This window comes from Tinamus guttatus, unplaced genomic scaffold, assembly GCF_059628265.1.
Source record: "Tinamus guttatus ecotype Peru unplaced genomic scaffold, ASM5962826v1 Tinamus_guttatus_pri_ptg000197l, whole genome shotgun sequence".
In the NCBI taxonomy this organism is placed as follows: Eukaryota; Metazoa; Chordata; class Aves; order Tinamiformes; family Tinamidae; genus Tinamus; species Tinamus guttatus.
In genome coordinates, this window is record NW_028288731.1 from 1,193,557 (window position 1) to 1,216,693 (window position 23,137).

The 23,137-nt window shown below is 44.5% G+C and overlaps 1 protein-coding gene across 1 annotated transcript in view; it reads left to right on the plus strand.

Moving 5' to 3' along the window:
- The first annotated feature begins 21,764 nt into the window (after window positions 1-21,764).
- ABCA12 (ATP binding cassette subfamily A member 12) overlaps window positions 21,765-23,137 on the plus strand; it is an 87,771-nt gene continuing 86,398 nt past the window's right edge. Inside the window, exon 1 of the mRNA XM_088523800.1 lies at window positions 21,765-21,833. Coding sequence (XP_088379926.1) covers window positions 21,765-21,833 — 69 coding nt within the window. The remainder of the gene's footprint in view (window positions 21,834-23,137) is intronic.

Consider the following 23,137-nt stretch of genomic DNA (forward strand, 5'->3'; position numbering starts at 1 on the left):
CCTCAGCCAGTGCGTGAACTCAGACCTTTCAAGCCCTAGGTCGGCTACCCCAGTCTGCTTTGTGCTTATTTCGTTGGCCAGCTGGAACGCAGTTCATTTCATGATTTACAGTCTAATACATAAAGATGACAGTGACATGAATCCTGGCTGACAATTCCATTTGCCTGTTAATTTGTGTGGTTCCCTGGATATTTGGAATTTGCTCAGACAAGATCTGGGAGGTGACGAAACACTCCTGGGGTGGAGTGTGTTCCTGTCACTTAGCAGGAGCCTGAAGGGATAGGTGACATAGATTTGCTGTCCAGCAGGCATTGTCTGATGTAGAGCATGGGGGATCCTCAGGAAAACGGCAAAGCAGATAGTCATTGAGGAGTTCTTAGTGCAAAATGCAAATCAATGCTGATTATGAAGTATTGGGAAGCATCTGGAAACCAGTGATGCTGGGTGCAACAACAAGCAGAGCTTGCCTGCGGCAGGTTAAGAAAATCTGCATTTTACACTGCAGTCCAGCCTCAGTCATCTTGGCTTCACAGAGTCCCCAAGATGCTGCTTCTGGAGACAGGGAGGAAAAATCATTCAGATTTGGTCGTGTTGCCTTTGAAGGGTTTGGCTAGTAGTTAGACAAATCTTTCCCTACCACTCAGTTCCAGTAAACTTCCTGCTCACCCTTTTGTCTAATATCTGACATGGAGGAAAGGGCAAGTGTTGTGAAGCCGTATTCATTTAGAACTCATTGGCAGCCCCAGGAAACTCAGTTAAAAGCAGATTAATGACAGCTTTGGAAGAGCCTTGAGAGTGATACAGACGCAGCTACTGTTTTGTAGCAGGCCTGGAAAAATGGCATCTTGCCAAAGATAGCACATTTCTCTTGGAAATAGGGTCATAGGTAGTTATTTATGTATGTTACATTAGAACGAACTCATCATCAGAGCTAGGATGTTTAATAAAAAGAGGTCTTGCCCCCAAACTTTGTGATCTGAATAGAAAAGATGGCTAAAAAGGAGGATGGAAAAAGACAAGAATTGTGTGAAGTGACATGTCCAGCATTACACAGCAGTCAGTTGCCACAGCCAAGGAGGGCTTGATCTTGTCTCTGGCTTCCACATATTTCTATTTTCATAGATACAACAAGTGATCCATTTTCACATCTTGCTGATTTCATGCATGGTCTAATTTGGACAAAAAAAAAAAAGGAGGAAGGAGAGAAATATATTTTTATAAATTATTCTCCTTTTTTTTTTTTTTTTCCTCACAAGAAATTGGACAAGGTCGATGTATTTTGGCCTTAGAAACATGGATAACATTTCAATGAATGTGAGGAAAACTGAAAGAAAAAAATTGTTTCTGTTTCCTGTTCCAAAACTCAATGGCTTTGGATCCCCCAGGAGTTTCTCAAGCTTTCTGAAATGTTGTTATTCTGTACGCCCTGCATTGGTAATCAGCTGCAGCTTCTTTTACTGCTTTCTCTTCTGACCTTTCTTTCTCAGAATCTCCACTTGCAACAGGGGAAAATCTGGTGGGTTTTTTTGTTGTTGTTCCTTTTTGTTTTTTTTCACAATCATCTCACTGAAGTTTTATGGCTAGGAATGATTAGAAAAGGAAACATCATTAAACCACTCTTTTTCACCTAAATTGCAGCTGAAATTTTCAGTAGAAAAAACAAGTATTTGAAAAAGATCAAGAAGCCTTAAAATTAATACATCCAGGTTCTGGAAAAAAAATAAATTATTTATAACTAATAATATCCCCACACAACCTGGGGGTAATGGCACTCCCCTCATTTGCAGTGCAGCTGAAATCTATTGATGAAAAGCCCCTGGGCATTGCTGAGGATTGTTATTAATCGTAGGCGGCGACTCTGTCGCTGTTGATGTGGCAAATCCACTTGTAGGAGGCAGCATGGGGATGGCGAGTGCCGCCCCTCATTAGGCAGAGCTGTGGCAGGTACTAATTACCCTGGAGCTGCGGAGTCGCGACGCTCAGGACTCCTGCGAGCGTGTGGGCTCTGTCCTGACGTGCTGCTCCCTGCACACCAGCAGTGTGGGAAAAGGGTGGGTCTGGCCCTGCTGGGCGAGAACCAGATCAACCCTGGCTTTTCGCTTATGCTTCTTTCCTTCCCACCACCTCCCATGTGTTCCCTGACATTTCAGGGGTAGGAAACGTGACTCTAGTGCCTCTTCTGGAGTCGCTGGGACTAGATGATTGGTCATACGTTAGTTGTGTGGAAATTCGAGGGGAAAGCATTCTGTTGTCCTTTTAAAGGTCACTTGTTTTGTCATCACATTTTTCAACACGAGTTTTTGGTCTTCTAGTGCCTGACTTCTGTAGGAAATCCAGCCTTTCGTATGTCCACAGGTTTTTGCAGATATAGTTTTGTACACATAGGCAGCAGTCATGTTGAGAATGCAGCGGAATCATTTGCCAGAGTTTGAGTTACGGTATTTGGGATATGGTTCCTAGTTCATACTGTCTCTGTGTGGGCAGGAGGGTAGAATCATAGAATCATAGAATCATAGAATGCTTAGGGTTGGAAGGGACCTCTAGAGATCCAACCCCCCTGCATACACAGGGACACCTAGAGCACGTGGCACAGGACTGCATCCAAGCAGGTTTTGAAGATCTCCAGAGAAGGAGACTCCACAACCTCTCTGGGCAGCCTGTTCCAGTGCTCTGTCACCCTCACTGTTAAGAAATTTCTCCTTAAGTTCCTATGGAATTTTTGGTGTTTCAGTTTCCGGCCATTTCCTCTAGTCCTATCAGTGGCCACCACTGAAAAGAGACCATCCCCGTCCTCTGCACTCCCTCCCTTGAGGTATTTATATACACTGATTAGATCCCCTCTCAGCCTTCTCTTCTCCAGGCTGAACAGGCCCAGCTCCCTCAGCCTCTCCTCATAGGGCAGATGTTCCAGGCCCCTGATCATCCTTGTGGCCCTGCACTGGACTCTCTCCAGCAGCTCCACATCCCTCTTGTACTGTGGAGCCCAGAGCTGGACACAATACTCCAGATGCGGCCTCACCAGGGCTGAGTAGAGGGGCAGGATCACCTCCCTCGACCTGCTGGAGATGCTCTTCTTAATGCACCCCAGGATTCCATTGGCCTTCTTGGCCACGAGGGCACACTGCTGCCTCATGGTCAACTTATCATCCACCATGACACCCAGGTCTTTCTCCGCAGAGCTGCTCTCCAGAAGGTCGGTTCCCAGCCTGTACTGGTACTGTCAGCCTCATGCATCGGCTGCTGCTGGTTAGCAGAGGGAGCCCTCAGTGTTGCATTACAGAGAGCAGGAATCCAATGGCACCAAACAGGCAGGGCTGTTCTCCTGAATTAAATTACCATGTTCTTGGGGACAAGAATTCTGGCCCCATATGAGGTCAGTGGTGAGAACTAAGGCTGGGACTCGGGCCTGGGCAGCAGGACCAGAAGGAATGGTTAAAGGAATTTAGTGGAACTTCCTGCAAAACACAACTATAGGCTTTCAACCATGTTCTTCACTAATGTTTTCTTCATCCCCAGCTTTTAATTAATGATAATATCTTTAATCACATAATTATAGCCTCCTCCCATTGTCTTACTAGGCCTGGGTGTCCAGTAAGAACAAGGTTAACACTTCAGTTTCTTCTGCTGTGTATTATTGACTAGTTTGATGTAGTTGAAGAGAAGCAAACATGCTGTGAATAGATTCTCCCAAACATAGTTTTGCTGATGATATGCAACATTTAACTGCTTCTGGAGAACTACAGAGTAGGACTTTTTTATATCTTTGCTTTTTTTTTTTTTTCCCCTAAATACAAACCTTGCCAGAAACTGGAGGATGGCTGGCTCATCTTGTGCCCATGAGCACAGACTACCCTTGCAACAAATATGCTTGAAGGAAAATGATTTCTCCAGGCAAGAGCAGTTCAATCATGATAGGCCAGACAAACAATAAAGAAATAGAAGGTAGGAACTCCTGCAAGGGGCTAAAATCCTGGTGTTGGCCTGTATCAAATCTGATTGATGCTATAATCCAGAGCAAGGAGCACACGGAGACTAGACATTAAAGCTACCTGTAATTGGATTATATGGAATGATCTTTTAGTCCTGGATTAATCTTAGAGGCTTCAGACCTTTAGACCTTGGGAAAAGGACGATTAATTCTTCACACCTTGTCTTTCAGTTCTGACTTTTCTCCCATCTTGCTCTCCTACTCTATTTCTCTGCATTATCAGCATCGTACCACCAGGCTGGAGGCAGCCCTTTCCTTGGAGACATTCCAGACTAAGGACTCTTTTGAGCATCTTGGGCACATGGACGACTCTCTGTTCCCTTGCTTGGGGTTTGCAACCCTTTCACAATAGCTCCCTTTCCTGCAGACACTTGTCTTCACTGTGTAACATTGTGAGACACTGTGAGGAGTCTCTCTTTCCAAATATCTGCGTTCAGGCTCTTTTCCTGCGGTCAGCAGTGGGAGCAGGACTGAATCTCCTGGTTGGCTTTTCCCTACCTTTGGTGCCTGGTCACGAGCACCAGCAGTGTCAGCCGTTGCTCTCCTCGCAGTAGATGGATTGCTCCCCCGGCTTCTGATGGATTTCTCTCATCAGGAGTAGCTACGTAAACACTGTCCTCTGAAATCTCCCTGAAAGATGCTCAATAAAATATACTCTACCATTTTTTTCCCCTGCTGGCTATTAATGATAACTCACTATCCTGAATTGTGTGACCAAATGGAAAGGACCCTACTAAACAGCATGCCACAAAACTGCTCATCTGCACTCATCTGAACCAACAGCCACTAGATTAATTCTTCCAGTGCTTTCCCATCTTCCCATTTCACCTTTTGCCTGCCATCGGTATGCGCGGTCTCCTCTGTCTGAAGCCTCAATGTCATTTGGTCTGCAGCTGGCTTTCACTGATGACACGATTTCACTGCAGAGCTTGTGATAATTAGTGTTTTGGATTTTTTTTCTGTGGATCTGATGAGAATCTGTTTTTTTTTTTTTTTTTTTTAGAGGGTGAAGCTTGAGCTTTGTTACTGCAGAAAACTAAAAGTTGCTTGAAGGTTGGAAACTAGAATGCAAGCGTTCAGAGTATATGGAGTGTTTTTACAAGCATATCAGTTTTCAAGCCAATTTCACAGTTTCCAGGCTTACCTGGAGGTTTTTGAATGCTTGAAGTGGGCAGAACTATGCAAACTATCTATTTCAAATGCATGGGCATCCACAGGCTTCTCATTGTTGGTGCTGAAATAGCGCTACTATTTCTGCTCCAGATAATATCATGTAATACTATCCACACAAGGTTAATGTCCTAGCTTGATCTATGTCCTTCAATGCACCAGTTCTGTTTTTGCCACTATTTTCTTTACTTCCCTGTGGTTAACTGCAATACTCCAGGTCTCTGCTTGTTTTCAGTTGTGCTCAGATTGGCGCTTAGGCTTGTCTCTACCATTGCAGGCTTTTCTCCATACTCTTTTCTGCATAACATGATAAAATTTTGTCTGCAAAAGTTTTCTACTGGGACTTTTGCACTGAATAACTTTGGGACAACTTGTCTTTTAAAATTTCCCCTGTTACTTTTTCAATTTGACATCTCTTGCAACCTTAGCATTTATTTCTTTCACTTGCCCTGATTTTCTTTTGATTAGGCAATAAATGCTGGGCTATCCGTCATTTCATGCCAATCACAGGTTACACGGTGCTTCTCAGCCAAAAGGTCCAGACCATTCTTAATGAGTAATAGGTAGAGGAGCCCAAGACCCAGTTTCCGTTGCTGTTCCTTTGCAATCCTGCCCAACACCATGAAATTAAGGCAGGGCCATTTTAAGTGCCAGGTGGCTGATTAAAAATGTGCAAAGCCTATGTGGTTTCACAAAAGTCCTGTCAGTCAGCTTTGGTTTCATCTCAGGTCTTACTTTCATTTATTTACAGTATCGCCCATTATACGTAGAGTGTTTGCTAAACACTGAAGAGTAATGGTCCTGTCCCACACAGCTGACAGCAGAAGGACTGACAAAGGGAAGAAATGCAGTAAATGTGGTAATTTATGTATGAGTCAAGCTTCCTAGCCAGCTCTGCTGATAAAAAATGGCCACTTTTATGGGAAGGCTGGAAAACAGCAACAAGAAAATCACTTGTGAAAAAAAATACAAAATATTTGGATCAGCACTTTGATTAAACGTGACTTATTGCTGACAGCACAGAGAAGGAAGTCCTAAAGATGCATTTAGATTTATTAGATATAGGCCTGTGTAGGGGGAAGGCGATCTTGGCGTAGACACCTGCATGTAACAAGATACGGAGACAATGGCAGAAAATCTTACCTATTGCACAGAAAAAGATGATGAGGGAACTGGAAAACAAGAGGTTTTAAGTGTGAAATATGAAAATTGGTGAGGCTGGGGTGGAGTTACAAGCTGGTATCTTCTGTGAGGGCAGATGATTAGAATGGAAAGGAAGAGTTTGGTGGTAGTTTCCCGCCAGATTGTCAAGCAGTCCATGTCTGTGTGATATGGGGGCTTTCTGTAGGACAGAGAAGGTTGTTTTTTCACCACCCCCAGTGATTTGGAGCCTGACTTTGCTCCCCTCGGAGGCAATGACAAGCTCTTATTGATTCATGGAAACCTTAGAAATCAAAGAAAACTTGCTGTGGCAACTGGCTAATTCAATAACAGCATTGATTTTTCCAGCTGGACAATTAAAGAGCATAAATGCAGTGTAGCTGATTTCTGTCTCTGAATTAATGTAACAAATGATCATTGATTCAAGTGAAAGGAAAATATACCTCAAAGAAAAAGTCCTTCTATATTAAGAATCCTCCAGCCTAGGAGTGCTGGTCTTTAAGGCAGCTCTGGCTATGAGCTGGTTACTATCCACTGGCAACTCCTAGGGACTGCATTTCCCTACCTGGCTGTCATACAGCACCCTTCGGTTCTGCATTGACGGCCATGGCACAGTTTGGTTTTATTTTTGTTTTGAGCGTTCGCTGTTTTGAACATTCATGATGGCATTTGTATGGAGAATTTGACAGTCACTGTCTTGGACTGTAACCCCAGGTATACTCACAGCAAAAGGCAGCTTAGCACCATGCTTGTTTTGCTTGGCACAGCTGACCTATCTGTGCTTGTTGTTTGTTGAAAAACAAGATTGATTGTTGCGTTCATACTCTTCTGCCCCTAATTCCCCAACAGCTGTAAGAGGATTTCCCTCAGTCACAGCGGAGACATCAGTCTGCAGGTTGCTTCAGCCACTTGCAAAAAGAGGAGGAGGAAACATCTCCATGTGATCCTTTCTTATGTGGGTGCTGCTTTCATATAGACCTTAAGATCGAATACCACACCTGCTTAATGGGAACAGGCACCTGCTTACATGTGTCCCAGCGTAAATGAAGGTGACACATCTCCACTTTTTGCAGCGTATGTCCATGTTGGTTAACAGGACTCATGGGTTAGTTTATAGATTGGATCCCCTTCACCTTGCAAAGCAACCAAGGCAGAGGCAAATGCGATAAGGGGACTCTGGAGCCCAGAGCACTGAAGAGATATCAACTAAGGAACAAGCAGAGACACTCTCTAGTCCATTGTTGGCTCCCAAGCCCCGTTCGCTAAGCTGCCTGTTAAAATTAGTTGTAATGGTCTTGTGCACATGACTACAACTTGAGCTAGCTGCACCTACACGCTCTGCCCCAGGCACTGTGGGGGATCAGGCTGCGGGGGTCTCAGCTGCTGCCGGGCCTGCCTGCCAAGGGTGACCAGCCTTGCCACAGGAGGAGCGGCAGGGGACGTGTCCCAGCACACAGGCTCCCAGTTCGCAGGCTGCCTACATGGTAGGCTGCTAGTGGAGGGGAGTGCCTGCGTGTGTGCACAAGGCAGGAACAGAGGTTCCTAGGAGTTGTTCCCTCCTAGGAACTGGAAACCTGGGGTAGTTCCAGCTCCAAGAACTGCTGGAGCTGGATGGGCAGGATGGGCAGTGCTATTTAAACAGCTATGGTTGGTTGTGTTGGTGTGTGAGAGTCCGGGCACTGACCTGGGGAACATCTCTTTTCTCACATCGACCCATGGGCTGTGACGTCAAGCAGATCTACCTCAGTAACAGACAGGACATCGCAACACATGCTGTCCTGCCAGAGACACCCTCTACTATAATCACCTTGCAACAGGAGGCCTCTGCTTTTGTGCTTGGAGGCTTTTTCTGTTGTGCTCCTAGCTTCAGTTAGAGATACTCTGAGAGGACTAGGAAGGTCCAGTGGTCCTTGAATCTTCATCACAAGAGCAGGGCTTCACGAGACGTGACAGCAGTTGTGGAAATGCACTCTTCTGTGGGCAGCTAGCTATAAGGAAATGGGAAATGAACAGTAGCATGCTGAATATTAGAGGGGAGGAGGAATATGGTGAGTAGTCAACAGGGTAAAAGCCAATATGCTTTACAATGTGACCCAATGGAAAGTGGCTCAGAAAAATGTGTCTATTAAAAGGTCAGGTGTGGTCCTGCATTCTGGACTGGCACTTGCACTGACTGGTAAATGGTACATAATGAATCCTGTATTAGATTAATTTTGATTATTTCGGGTCATCGTGAACAGCGCATTAGAAAATAACAGTTTTCTCAGAGGATGCCAAATTGCTGGTTGTTATTACTGCTGCAAATAATACTGAGTCTGTAATTTGTTTGAGAGCAGGTTATCGCAGTGTTCACTGGTCAAAACTGGAGCGTTCACTGGACAGAGAGCTGCTCAGCGTGATTCTCCTCTCCACTGAGCATGGAAGCATAACTCTTAGAATCAAGTTTCTCTATGTGCAAAGGGCACAGAGATGATCACAAGCTTAGTTTTGCTAAATAAATGTGTCATCTTTGAAGTATGTGGTCCTTCTAATGTCCATGTGTTTTTGGAGTTTGTATTTTCCAGGATTTCTTTGCATTTGGAAGGGCTGGAAATGGATCTTTTACTTAAAGGAAAGACAATATTCTCGTTTATACACTAGATCCCAAAACCAAGAACATTAGAGAGAAAATGAAATATACCCTGGGAGCACTGAACCACAAATGTTCGGTCAGAATAACACTCTGGATTTGTTCCCTGTGAGCGGTCAGTGAGTGTTTCTGCTGCAACTGTAGAGCTTGCTGAAAAGCACCACAGAAAGTGCAAAAAAAGATTTCTTTAAAAGTTCAGATGAGTATTTAAAAACGTAGAACCTTTTCCCCAGTAGTAACATAGCTCCTTTCTTGGGACTACAAGTAACTGTCACCTTTTTGTTTCCTGGCCAGAAGTACCATAGGCAACAGTGGGATGTGCAAGGAGCTTTGGTGCAGGATGTTCAAAAACATGTTTTCCTTGTCCCCTCCAAAGCCTCTCCACCTTCCTTGACCTCTTCTGAGCATGAAACAGTTCTGCATGGGCTCTGGTGCTCTTTTTCACAAGATTCATCTGTGTCCTCTCTGCATGCGTCTGTGCTAAGCAGACTGCTGAAAAGTTACCTGCAGTGCTTTGTGTTGTGGATGGATTTCGGGTATTACTAAGATGCTCAGGGAGAATGAGACTGTTTCATGTCTTGTCAAAGCAGCACAATTAAGAGATTTGCTGCTGCTCCTCTCTCCTCTATGTCATTTCTTTCATGTGCCCCAACAGGACTGAGGTGGTAGTCTGCTTCATGAAGAGCTGTAACAGTATGTGAAACAGCTCAAGAAGTAGTTTACAAGCAGCAAAGACTGAATGGAAAAGGACAAAAAAGACCTGATTGCAGTATTTTACGTTGAATTTCCACCACCTTCCAAGCGGGTATTTCAATATGAGTACATTAAATTCACATATTACTCAACAGCCAGGGCTATTTAGCAATAAAGACCTCTGGCACTGAAAGAGAACTCAAAACAAATCTTTCCAGCAAGCAGTAAAATGCAAGGAGCGTCATGCTTAAGATCACTAGGCTATGTACCTTGTTAAGGCAAGAGGCTGGAGGCTGCTTTGTGCCATCAGTACAAGCGATGGTGTCCTGTGACACGCTCACTCTCATAGACAACTGCCCTGGAGATTAAAAAAATTAACTATAGTTCTGTAGCCAGAGTGTATTAAATTGCACGCACGCACACAGAGAACATTAGGGCTTTTGAAACTTGATTCGGGCTGCATTTGGAATTGGTTTTATAGCTGTTGATTGTTCTCTGTGGAGGAAAATAACTGCAAGCAGTGCTTGGTGTGCTCCCTAGAAAATGAGCAAGAAGGAAAAAAAGGATTGAAGCTCAGGCATGAGGAGTCCTGTCTGAAAGACCCTATCCTCCAGTCCAGGGCAAGGAAAGAAGGCAAGTCAGGGTTCTTGCATGATTTTTTAAATTCTATTTAGAGTGTAAAGATGCCAGACTCCCCAGCTTTGCAGAGATGCGAATGAGATTGTTCTAACTAATGACTGTGGCAAGGTTTGACTTCTCTGGAGTTTTGCAGTTCAGTCACAGAATACAGAGGTCCCCTGACACCGAGGCAAAGTTTCTGGCTTACTCACTGTGGAGCCCCAGCCCTTGAAGGAAGCAGTCACCGGCTCTTCTTCCTGCATGTGCATAGCTGTTCTGCATTGAGGTTATGCCTGAGGAGTTAAGTCTATGTGGAAATCCATTTGCATTGCGTCTGCTCAGCACAGAGCAGAAGGAGAGGTCACATCTGTGTTTCTATCATGACTGAACCACCTAGCCCTTGGGTGGTATGCCAACTTGGGCATCTCTTCTGCAGCAGAGAGGTGGCATTTGGGAACTGGCTGCATGCAAGGAAATGGTGCATGGAGCCCTCTGCCATGAGCAGGTCCCAAAATCTACTTGCTGACAAATAAAGGCAAAAACTCCCAAAGGACCTAATTTTCAGGGGACTGAAGATATTCAGCTCTCATTGCAGCAACAGCTATGCTTGTTTCTGGGAGTCAGGGGAATTACAGGGACTACTGCTGAGAGTACTCCAGGCTTTCACTAGAGTGAGTGGGGCAATTATTAAACTAACATCTCACTTGAATTGTAGGTTTTTTTTTCTCAAAATCTATCTCCTTTCCTTCCCCAAAAAGTTATTTAATTAATGTTTGAGGATTTTTGTTCTTGAGGTAACTTGTCCATGAAATTTAAGACATTTCATTGTCAAAAATATCCATTTGCACCAATTGTAAGACATTCTCTCAAAGTGCCATTAATGTGAGGGAATCCAGAGTGAGTCTGTGTAAGCTAGTACTGGCGCAGGAATGCAGTGCTTTACATTGGCAGACCCCCCGCCGGCCCTTGCTGGTCTCAAAGTTCTTGGTTAGCCTCTGTGCCCAAGGCGTTGTGAAAACAGTCACACAGCATGGACTCATTTGGAATATTTTATTCCATTGCTAGTCTTTTGCCAAATTAATCTGTGCTTAGCTTGCTTCCGTGTAGAAAGAAAAGCAGGAGACAAAAGTTTAGTTCTGACTGCAGGATAACTACTAGCTGGGGAAGTTGTTATGCAAGCCAGTGTCTAGATACTAGAGACTCCTTAAGATTGTTGGGAGGAAAAATTTTTCTTTAACTGTAGGAGAGATGGTTGCGCACTCTAGGTTTCTTCATACAAGTTAAACAACCTGTGATGGGGAGAAGGTTAATGCTTTCCTATGTCATCTGACTGATACTGAATAGTATCTCCACATTTATGCTCTGGTTTAACTTCCAGGAATAAGCCGTTTCCCAGATAAAAACCACAAACCCATTTTCCCCTCAGAGGTCCTTACTACTGTCTTTGAAGTATCAAAATGGCGCAAGCTGAAGCTTTCTCACCATTTCTTGTGAGATACATGTAAATTTGTTATAGTCTTTGCTGACACTAGTTTTTGAAAGAGAAGACATCATCTAGTTTTTATGAAGGGGTTATATAGGTTAGTGTCAATGGAGAGTGTACCCTTTCATGGTACTTTTTCCCAAGCAGACATGTGGTGTTCCTTCTGTTTTCTTGGAGGCAATAACTCTTGCTTCCAGTACATCTTCAAATATCTAGTTATTAAGTAATAAGAGAATGGTTTTAAAGGGTATTTTGACTAGGAAGAGCTCCAATTATTATTATTACTACTGCTTCCTGGCAATGGAGAGGAAGACACTGATGAATCCTCCCTTGATGTTTGTTGAATCAAGCTGTAGAAAAAGGGAAGACCTGTGGACTCCAAATAATGGAACTGTCGAAGAATAATGAGACAGGACCCTTGGTAGGCAGACTGTAAATTCCCACTGAAAGCTGTTATTCATCTTTATGCATAAGACACCATCTTAGCATTGGTCCAACTATATTTCTTGGCTATTTCTTACAGAACATGCTTTTTATTGTGCTGGTGGTAATGACGTCCAAAAGGGCACATGTCTGGGTTCTTTAAATCATTTTAAAGTTTTTTTCAGACAGAAATTTTGGTTAGGGAGGGGAAAAACAAGAAGCAGCAAATAAGGTCATTTGGTTGGGATTTCCAGGCATCTAAGCTGGAGGTAATCTGAATTCTGGCCTACTTCTCCAGCTAGGTAGCTGCAAAACTCAGCAAGTAATTTGAGATATGAAGTCAGCCTTTGATCCAAGGAGCCCAGAATACAGTCACCAAAGAGCCTTGCTAATAGGCAGGGGCTTTGCCAGGGCTGCTGGACATCCAGAGGTCCTGAACAACGTGCATATCAGCTTTGCAGTGCACATACAGCAGGACCTGCACAGTCAGAAATTATGATCTGCTAAGGTTGTCCTGGATCAACATATGCTCATCAAGCATGACCTATTTTGGATATGATGGACTAACAGTGAAGATCAGCAAAAGATTTTGGGCTTGCTGTGCTCTCAGTGAAAGACCGTGTCCAACAGTAATTGAGTTTAGCTTCTCTTGCTCTGTTTCATACACAGGAAAGCTTCCAAGTGATGGCAGAGTTAGCTTTAGACTTTGTCTTGTTGCCATTTCCATTTGAAGAATAAAACTACAGCATGTTGTTAAATAATCCTGAGATGGCAGCTTTCTGAGACATAAACCTTGAATTCTGTTCTGTCCATTTGGTCACCCATGGATGGGCTAATTATAGCTAAAGAGCTCTGTGTGCCAAGGTGAGGGCAGATCATGCAACTCATAGCTGGGCACTGCAGCTGGGCAAACTCTAGGTCTCAAGTTGAGGCCCAGGTACCTGGCTGCAGTAGTATCTTGCAGTAGTTCTCAAGGAGGTGCAGTCTTCTCTGCCATGTGCACCACTGCTGCTGCTCCGCCAGCTCTCCAGGGCACATGCTCTGTGCCTTGTAGTGCTCAGGCATAACAGATTTTGCAATATTGGCCATAAGCTCAGAGGACTTGGCTAGCCTTACAATACACCCTTCTCATGTGCGCACTGCTGCCTTCAGCTCTGTGAATCAGACCAGAACGCTTCAAGGAGACCCACACACTTTTCTTTCAGGAAGTCACTAGGGAAAGGAGTGGTGAGTAGTGCTTCCCAGGCTGATTATCTGAGCCTCAAAATGAGCTGCATTCCCTCACACATTGAGTGACAGTTGCTCGCTCCCAGATCTTCTCCGTCTCTTATCTCCCCACATGTAAATCAGAGCATCAAAACCACTTTAGGACATCTGTCTTCTATCAGTGACTTGGAGAGGGATCAGAATTATTTAACCTTTGCTATAGCCTGAGAAGCTGTCAAAAACATCTTCTGAAGGTGAGCCCTTCATGGCTTCTCTCTGAGCTCCTCCATCACCTGCAGTGCTAGTAGCAGGGTATTTCCACACATATTTTTCTTCTCAGCAAGTTCCCAGCTATGGGAGGTTAACCAGCAGCTTGTGTAACTTGTCATTACTCACCAGCACATCCCATACTCATTTGGATCTCAAGGTGTGGCATTAATTAGCCAATTTCATAACAATTCCCAGGTGACTTGGTGATGAAGTGACACCCTAGAAACCTTTAAAATAGGGGTATACTAACTCTATATTCTCAGAATACTCTTTCAAATTGTTGTTTGTCATTCCTTCCTAATAGCTTTCAAATGCATTGGCTGTTTTCAACCAGCTTGTGCTAGCTGATAAAGTCCACAGAAATGATTAAAACTGAGGCATTTCATAGAAATTTGCAGCCAAGTGTAAGGGAAAGAACAGTTTAAGTACATAGATTGAGAAACTTGTTCTTGTTTGGGTAGCAGAAAATCTGTAGGGGAAGAATATATAAATGCCCTAGCTATGGGAAATGCTTATCAGTTCAGTTAGTCTGAGCAACATGGAATATAAGTAGGTGTTTTATTGCCCCAAAATAAACACAATCTATGTTTTTCTGTAGCTACTTCTAAGGCTTTTCTCTTATCTCAGCAACTTAGTGATATCCTTCAATTTGCTGAACTTCTGTGGTCTTTAGTATGCATCAGCCAAATTTCACTGTTTTTTGCTGAAGCTACCTGGGGCTTTGAAGCGGTCTGCCAGTGAGGTATGTGTTTGACCAAGGACATCTTCGTGAGTAGGATTTTGGTTAGTTGGATGCTTTTTGAAGGGCTCGGTAAAGTTAAGTGCTTCCTCTGTACAATTTTGCCTTTTGCTTTGCCTCTGTTTTTGGTGAGTTTTCATCTGATGTATTTTTCAGTGATGTCCAGGGATTTGCAATAATAAATTATTTTCTACTTTTATGCGCTCAAGACCATCAAATACCTTCTTTAAGAATGTTTTAAATGCCCAATGTTCTGCAGGTAAGTTTGGACATTTCCAGTCATCCATGCTCAACCCAGTATTTTTAGGTCTTTCCACCTGCTATTTCTCATTCTGAAGGCTACCTGTCTCTATATGAGCATTCTTGCTATTTGGTCACAAGTTTGAACTGATGAAGCCACCTGAGCTTTCCTTGTCAGTGCTGATGATGACTGTTCTGATGATAGTGGCTTTACTTTGTGTTGTGATGTAGTATCTGTCTGGAAATTCACTCTTGGTGTTATTTCTTTTCACTGCTTCAGTGCAGCCAGCTGTGAGGCCAATCCTGCATTTATTATGGAATAAGGAAAAAAAATATTTTCTAAATCCACATGATTGGAGATGTATCTTCCGTTGTGCGTAGATAACTGTGATTTTTAGCTTAATACAATTCGTATCTTTCAGAAAACAGCTGTTTCTGTTTCACGTATAACAGCAAACCTGTGATACAACCATTGTCATAAATACATTTGACCTCTGCTGTTTCCTTATCCTTGCAGTCTGTCTTTGCCTTGAATGTTTTTATGGTTTTTATTTATTTATTTATTTATTGGCAGCTTTGCTGACTCTTTCAATTGGGAAGCACCGTTACCCCTGGCCTTGGAAATACCCTTTATTCTTTGCAAAGTCAGATCCATTTTTTCACAGTCACCTTGCTTTAACCTCGTTATCAATCTGCCCATAAATAGTGTGATCTCTAATTAGTCCATCTGTCAGCTGTCCAGATTCACGTGACAGGATAGGAGCGTTGCCACGCCGACTGGAAACCAGCTGAATGCACACGGAATGAGAAACGAGAAATGTCAGCGAATTTGGATGCTGGTCGCTGTCTAATGTCTTGTTGCAAGCCTTGGCGTTAGATCTGGTCTGAACGCTGTGAGCGTGCTGGAAGAGGGGTTAGAGCCCGTGCTGGTGAAACTTGCAGTGATAGCACCTGCTTGCTGCTGCAAAGCAAGGCTCTGGAGCAAAGCTGGCATCAAGAGGGGCATGTCAGTTACTGCAGCAATAGCTACTTGCAAGCCAGGGGACCATTGGGCTTGGACAGAATGCAAGCTGGAGTCTGGCTCCAAGAATGAGGATTGTGAGACTGGGATTTAGTGAAGGAGGTGCTACACAAACCAAGTTAGTGGAATGGGTTTGGATGCACATGCTGAAGAGTTAATTTTTCACTGCCAGGCTTGTTTGATGGGGGTGAGAGTGAAAGGGAAAAGGTGCGTGGCTCTGCTGGCAAACTTTTACTGTACCAAGGAGAGAATAAACTAAGGTTACCCTCCTTGTGCCCACAGCTCTTTTCTGACTAACGCACATTCCCGATGCAGCCAGCCCGGTGAGGTTGGTATCGCAGGTGTTTTGTAACTGGCTGAAATGGGGCAGTGTGGAGCCTGGGAGCTGCCCGTGGCAAGGTGGATGTGTGAGGGCACCTCCTAAATAAAGGCCTCAGCTGCTGGGTGTGGGGGGAAGTGATTCACATGGCTGCAGCTTTGCTGGCGCCACATGTAGATGAAGATGGCCTTAGGAGCAGATGAGTAGGGTAAAGGGCTGCCTGGTTACTCTGCACTGTCCTTGTGAATGCAGGCACCATGGTTTTAAAGTCAAAAGTTGTATTTCTTTACTTGCTCAATATTAGACTATTTCCCGCCCCCCCCCCCCACAGAAATCATGGATGTAAGAGGAAAGGACAAAAGATGAGCTTTTTTTAAATCCTATTCCAAGAGTTTTCAGGCTGGAGTGCCTGCAGTTCGCTTTCAGGAAGCTCAGACATTTTGTTTTTTGTGCTTAACTGCATTGGTTTAAGAGTATTCCCACACTTGCACTTGGGTTGAGGGATCATTCCTAGAAACAGGGTTGCTCTGGATAATACTTGGAAAATCATCAGTGCAGTTTTCCTTCAGTTCCCTAGATTGGGTCCTGTGTGACAGCATCCTTGTATTTTAGAGCTAACTGGTGAGTGTGGATCACTGGAGCGCAAACTGCTTCTAAAAGGGGCTGTCTTGCAAATGATAGTGAAGAATATTTTTAAAAATGACCAAAGCATTTTGAAAATGTGTCGATGGTAGAATGGCATTATGATGGGTCACTTACCATTCCCATATTGTCTAAAAATACTGCTATATCCAGCTTACAAGTTTTTCTGAGGAATCTTTGTCTTGTTTGTTTGTATTTTTCAAAAATGTTGAATGAGCAACCCTCTAAAAATGGTGCCTGTGCAGGTATCTGGCACTACGCACCCAGGAAAGTGGGGAAATGCATGTTTCCAGGCTCTGCCAAGCCTTTGGAAGGAATCTGGAGCTACGCAGGGAGTATGTGTAATCATGCACTGAGGAATGCTGTGGGCTGCTCAGCACAAGCCTTTTTTATCATTAGCAAGTGCTGTTCCAGTTAGCACAGGACTCTTACGCCCTTTCAGCATCACTCAGCACTGTGCACTGTGTTGCCTAATGCTGTTGAATCCTCAGGCAAGTACTCGTCTCTGTGAGGAAGACAGTGTTTTAAGCTGTCTCTAGACTTACCTTTTGCCTTCCTCAGTGCTACAGGGGCACTCTCTGATTCGTAGCTGTTCTGGTTTCAGAGGATCCCAAACTTTCCGACTTAGTTTGAAGGCAAGGGCTAGTCTGTGAAAAAGAAGCACTGCCTACGGGCTCGAAGCTAAAAAGCAGCAATGTAGTTCCCATTGCAGGAATGCTTTTCTTTATATTCTGCTTGGGTGCCTTTTGTGGTAGAAATGGTGACACTTGTCTTTTGTAGCATATAGTAAGTGTATATGACATTGGCAAAGAATGGAGTCTAACAGGACATGTAAGTGAGGAGACAGGTCTGCTTGGCATCGGCCTGCAAGTGCGCTGCAACTTGCGGATGGGAGCGTGGGGCCGAAGGCCACTCGCAGTATTCCTCGCTCTGGCTTGGTTTGTGTACAGGAGACCACAGCTGAAGTTGTCACACATCTCTGAGCTTTCTGTGGAGAGGCTGGCAGACATTTGGTTGTCGTGAACCTGCACAAATGAGGAAGGCTCCTCTGCAGGGTCCTGCCTTGCTACTAAGTGGAGTTTGGCAGTGCAAACTATGCAAGAGGAAAGTAGCACACTCAGAGTCTTGCCTCTTTGTGAGTCACAGCGTTACCCCATCTCTCCCCTTGCAGATCTCCTGCAGTACATTCTGCTTTGTGTGTGTTTTTTGGGCATGGTAGTTAATCTGGTTATGCTTCTTTATTCACTGCTAGTGCGATCTCCTCCAGGCCCCTGAGGGCACCTAACCACTGCTTCCCTGCCTACCTCTGGGCGTCTCTGCACAAACAGTGCAAGACTGGGGTTTTGTTCTTCTTTTTTTTCCCCTCCCCATAGTGCTGGCTTAAAGAGGATAAGTACAGATTTTCTCCAGCCACCCACCTCCTTCATGTAAAAGGCAAACCAAGAGTGTTAAGATGATGGGTGTGTATGGCACGGTTAGATTTCTGTTTTGCTGATCTGCTGCCTTGGCCATGATTAAGTGAAACATTAATTACGAGATTGGCCATTTCTTCTTGTTTTCCCAGTGTATTAAGTCTGTAGAGAGCCCCAGAGCTCCTGGTGTGGCCTAATACAACAGGACCCCGAAGCACACGCCCTCCTTCAAGCGCGTTTCCAGTATCCTTGCATGTCATTTGGTCTTTGGTTTCGTTCTCTTCCCAGTTCTGTCTTACCACATCCTGAAATTTTCATGCCCCTTAGAGATGAATATTCATTTTTGCTGAAGTAAAAATTTCTCCAACTGTATAAACATCCCAAGGAAAGGACTTGGAGTTTGGGAGTTCCTTGTACAGGGCGAGTCTTTTTGTCTTGAACTGCAGCCTCCACCATGACTCTGTCATGGGCTATAGCCATTACTGTGATATAAAAGGGTGATCCACGTCTCTGAAGATCTGCAGGGGATGAAGTCAGATTTCAGAGCTCCTGTAAGGCTTTCTTCAGCTCCATATTCACAGGAGCAGGCTCCACTCTTCTTCCCTGTGACCTCAAAAACAATTAGAGCCTCAGTCCAGAGGAGAGGAGGCTCAGTTCTCCAACAATGGAATAAAGCAGGTAAAGATTTGCTGGGGGAAGGGGGAGCCTGTTCCTTCCATCCTCTTCTCTTCTTCCCGTACGCACGTTTTCATGATCTCTGGGCCATTTGTCCACTCTGGTGGCCATGTAGTTGCACAGCTTCCTGTGCCATCTGTAGGAACTGTCATGTAAAGAATTAGGAAGCAAAAAGATACAGTGGTTTAATAAAGTTCTCATCTTGTGTTCCCAAGCTAGAAGAGTGCGGTGTTTGGGGAGCTGAATGAAGCACACTGAGAGCAGTTGGCACTGAGTTATTCTGGTTTTATAGTAGTGAACTCAAATTATCCTCTGGGTATCTCCCAAGGGGGATATTTGTTGGCTTAGTTCACAAAGGAAATAAGGATGTGCGCTTGCTCGGGAAAATTATTATCCAAATCACAACGTTCTTTTGAAACAGTTGTTTGAATATCAAAAAGAAGCTATCAGATGCTTCCCTCAAAAGACCTTGGCAAAACACTGCCTGGTGAAATCGCAAATTTCTTCTCTCCAGCCTCTCAGAGCAGAATTATCCATTTTGAGATTTTAATTTTTTTCAGTCCCGAAGAAGTGAATCAAATTTGCAAATAGTGTTGGATCAGAATGAAACCTGCTGCACCACTTACATGTAACTAAACTAGAACAGTGTCCTGAGGAGCAGTGCTGAGTCTGGACCTGGGCCAAAGACACATCCCTCTCTCCTAAGGATGTTTAGTAGAAAGAATGTGAATGTAGACTGGAAAGTCAAAGATGCTTGGATTTCTTCCCAATCACTATCAAAATTATTGCAGGGAGATCTGTTATACTTATTTTAACGCACTCTGTTTCTCTTCAATGAGTACCACATCTCTCTTCCTTTCTTCCAGTTAACAGCCACCTATAAATCAAAGTTCCCCTGCTCCAAGATCATTCTGGCTGGCACAAGTACAGAGGGGCTGTAAGCTGTAGTGGATCTTAAGTTGCTGGAGCTGGAAGAGTAGTTGTTGGGCGTGTTAGGGTCCAATGCTGCCGTGTTCCTCCTTCAGGGTAGTAGAGTGTGCTGAACAGCTGTGGGATACAGAAAACGGATCAGGCGTTGCCAGCCCATGTAACACTTGCTATAATGGGAATAAAAACCATGAAGAATGATCAAGGGTAATTGGAGCTTTTATAACTGCAACTCGATGAGTCACTCTGCCATGCACAACAGTGCAAGAGCTTTCATAAGTAAGCAGTTTTGTTCAGTGTTGGAGAGTAGAAGCAAATTCAAAGAGATTCCTAATGTGAGGCTAGTGACTGGGAGAGAGAGTAAAGCAACGGTCCTGGTAGGCGTTCAGCCACCTGTAGAGGGAGAGGAGCAATAATATGTTTTTTCTCATGCAGGATCTTCCATTCTCAAAACTCAAATTTCTCCTCTTGGAGGCTAGCATTGCTGTAGACAGATGGGGAAACTGAGGCATAGGGCACACGTATATGTAGCTTCACAGAAGTTTGACTAAGTTAAGAGAGAATCCTAAATAACTACATTTATCAAAAATTTGGGGAGGCTCATGTTTGTTCATCAAAATATTTAGTGAATCACTAGTTGGAAGTACATTTTATTTTTGTTTAGAAATTATACTTGTGCACTGAGGAAATTAAATTCCCCGTAACCCTAAAATTTAGCCATGAAACTACTGTGTGCAGATATTTTAATCCTCAATTGAGAGTGCTCTAAACCGTTTTTGTTCAAAAGCTAAATGTTTTTCTTCTGCTCAATTTCTTTTGTTTTCTAGTGCTCCAGTGAAAAGTCTGCTTGTTTCAGCCCCTCGGTGATTTTGGTAAAACCAAAACATGCTGGTCTCGTTTTACCCAAACACTCAAGTTGTAGCATACAAGAGACTTTTAATCCAAAGCCTAAATTCCTGCCTGGTCTCAGACCGCCGGAGAGGAGTTGTGTTGTTAGCTGAACTACCTGATGGTTTCCGAACACCTGCTCTGTAGCATACTGAATTTGAGCATCCCTTTGTGTTAGCAGATGGGGTGCTGAACTGTGTGTTGTCCTCTCCTGCCTGACCTGAGCTCATCAGGCAACTCTGAATCTGGTTTAAGGTTGGAAGGGACCTCCAGGGATCATCTAGTCCAACTCCTACTCCCTGATGCTGTGTGCAATCCTCTGCTGTCTATGCTTCACTCTCTATTTGCAGTTTACTCTCTCCTCTGATCTACAGCTGGTTTGCCACCTACCTTGCCACTAGCTTGAAAACCTCAATAATAAGAGACGCAGTGCTCGAGTCCCACTAACACTCTGAAGCCTTTATGTGGGGCCTGTCTTGCAGTCCCATTCCCACTTGATGTGTTATATTGAGTTCAGGCAGTTATAACTACAAGACTCATCTCCCTGGAGAGAAATGGAAAATGCAGGCAGCTGAGCAATTGGGTAAGTCCCTGGGATTTTTTATACATCTTAACTTTTTCATTAAATATCTCTGAATGGGTTGGATTCATTGAGACACTCAAAAGCATGGAGAAGCGAGTTCCACTTCAGCAGCGGCTGGACACCATGCGCGGTGCCTGTTGATACTTTCTTCATCCCAGCCATTCCCTGTGATCCCGGGGAAGTCAGACCAGCCTGGCAAGTGGCCTAACTCTTCCCTGCTGATGACAGTTCTCCTGCAGAAGCAGTGTGTGGGCAGATAGGTAGTTTCATCATGGGGAGGAGGAGGAGGCCTGCCTTACCTTTTGTTTAAGCAGAAGCATCTTTTTGGAATGCTCCCCATTTTATTGGTTAGGGCTTGAACAAAGAGCAGCCAGGAGAGGCTGGATATTATAATTACCACAAGTGGAGGCAGGCTGCTGCCTCTGCCTGCCTGTAGAGGAATAACCTGTTGAATTGCTAGGAGCGATTGCTGTGAGGACAAGAGCTACAGTTACGGGCAGTCCAGCAGCCACAAGTGGATGAGGTAGCTGCTTCAGAGCTATGCTGTGGGGAAGAGGCAGGGGCCTGGATACTGGACACTGGATGCCCGTCTGGGTTAGAGCCTCCACTTCTGCCTCGTAAGCCTAGGGAGGAGGAACACGCAGCAGCCCCTTTGCTTTTGGCTGGGTCAGCCAAGGATGGCTGCGCTCTCTCAGCATCTGAGGATCCTGCTGTGGAAGAACTGGTTGAGTGTCAAGAGGCAGCCGGTGAGTGTGAAAACAAAGTAGTAGATGAGGGGACCTGGAAATCAGGGCTGAGAACGGAGGCAGAAAGGGAAGGAAGGGAGTGACATGGAAGAGGAGGTGTGTGGCTTGTGTTAGAGCTTGTTTATGCTGGCTCTGGAGTCTGGACCCAGTACCACTGCTTGCCTCTGGTGTTTTCTCAGGGCAGTGGTCTGTGCAAACATACGCACTCAGAAGCAGACCTAAGTTGTAGTGACAGACCTGAATCTGCTCCCATGGGAGCAGACTCAGCAGTCTGTGTAAAGCCTCCAGGGTTTATTTATTTATAAAATTTGGGGATGGAGAAGAGTGTTCTTGTGTAAAGCCTTTTGTGAAGGATGGAAAAGAAAAACATGACTCAGAGATGCAGGTGAAGAACAGTTCTCCGGTGCAGTCCAGTGTGTTGCAAGTCATACTCTCCAAATGGCGTTTCTTTCCAAAGATGAACCATCGCTGGCGCATCCGGAGAGCAGTCTGAACTCCAGCAGCATCAGGATGGCTCCTTTGGGTGCCACCGCATGTCCAGGCAGTGTCTGCCCAATGGTTTTGTCCAAGGCTGGTTTCTACCCAATGACCCTGTCATTGTGACAGAATCGCACTGCAGTTAAGGGGCCTTGTATTGAAACCCATCTCTTACTAGTAATCCAACTTGATCTTTAAACTGCCTTTATTTGAATGGGAAGCATTGGCAGGTGCAGAAAATGGTGAAGGAGGAAAGGTGGCCACAGAGGGAGTGAAATGGGGACAGAGGGAAAGTAATCACTACCTGCTTTTGGAAGGTCCTCTCTTGCCTGGCCTCTCCTGCCTCCCTTGGGTCTGGAGCTCGATTCTGAGAGACGCTGAGTGCAGCTGGCACCCTATGATCCTCCGCAGGGCTGCAGACGTGCACTGTGCCTTGAGAGCTGAGTCAAGGCACTGGCTGCTGCAAAGGATACACGAGATCTTTTCTGAAATCCAGAGGAACCCAAGGATCATGGACAACATGATGCCCTTATTTCCCTTATTTCTCAAGCAATCCGAGCAGCCTTGTTAAAAGCAGAAAGCTCAGGTCTCTTCTAGTTCCTGTCTGATCAGAGTAAATACTAACCTAAGCCCTGTCTTTAGTTTTGATCCTGCACTCTCACTCGGCTTAGTTCTTATTTTGGTTTCCTGCAGAGTTTAAATGTCAGTTCTGTAGAATAAAAATAATAAAAATTTGGCCACTGCTGATCATTTATGACAAGCATTTCCTTCTAACCTTTTCTTCTTTTCCTCCCTTTCTCCAAATTAGAGAACTTCCTCAGCTTGAG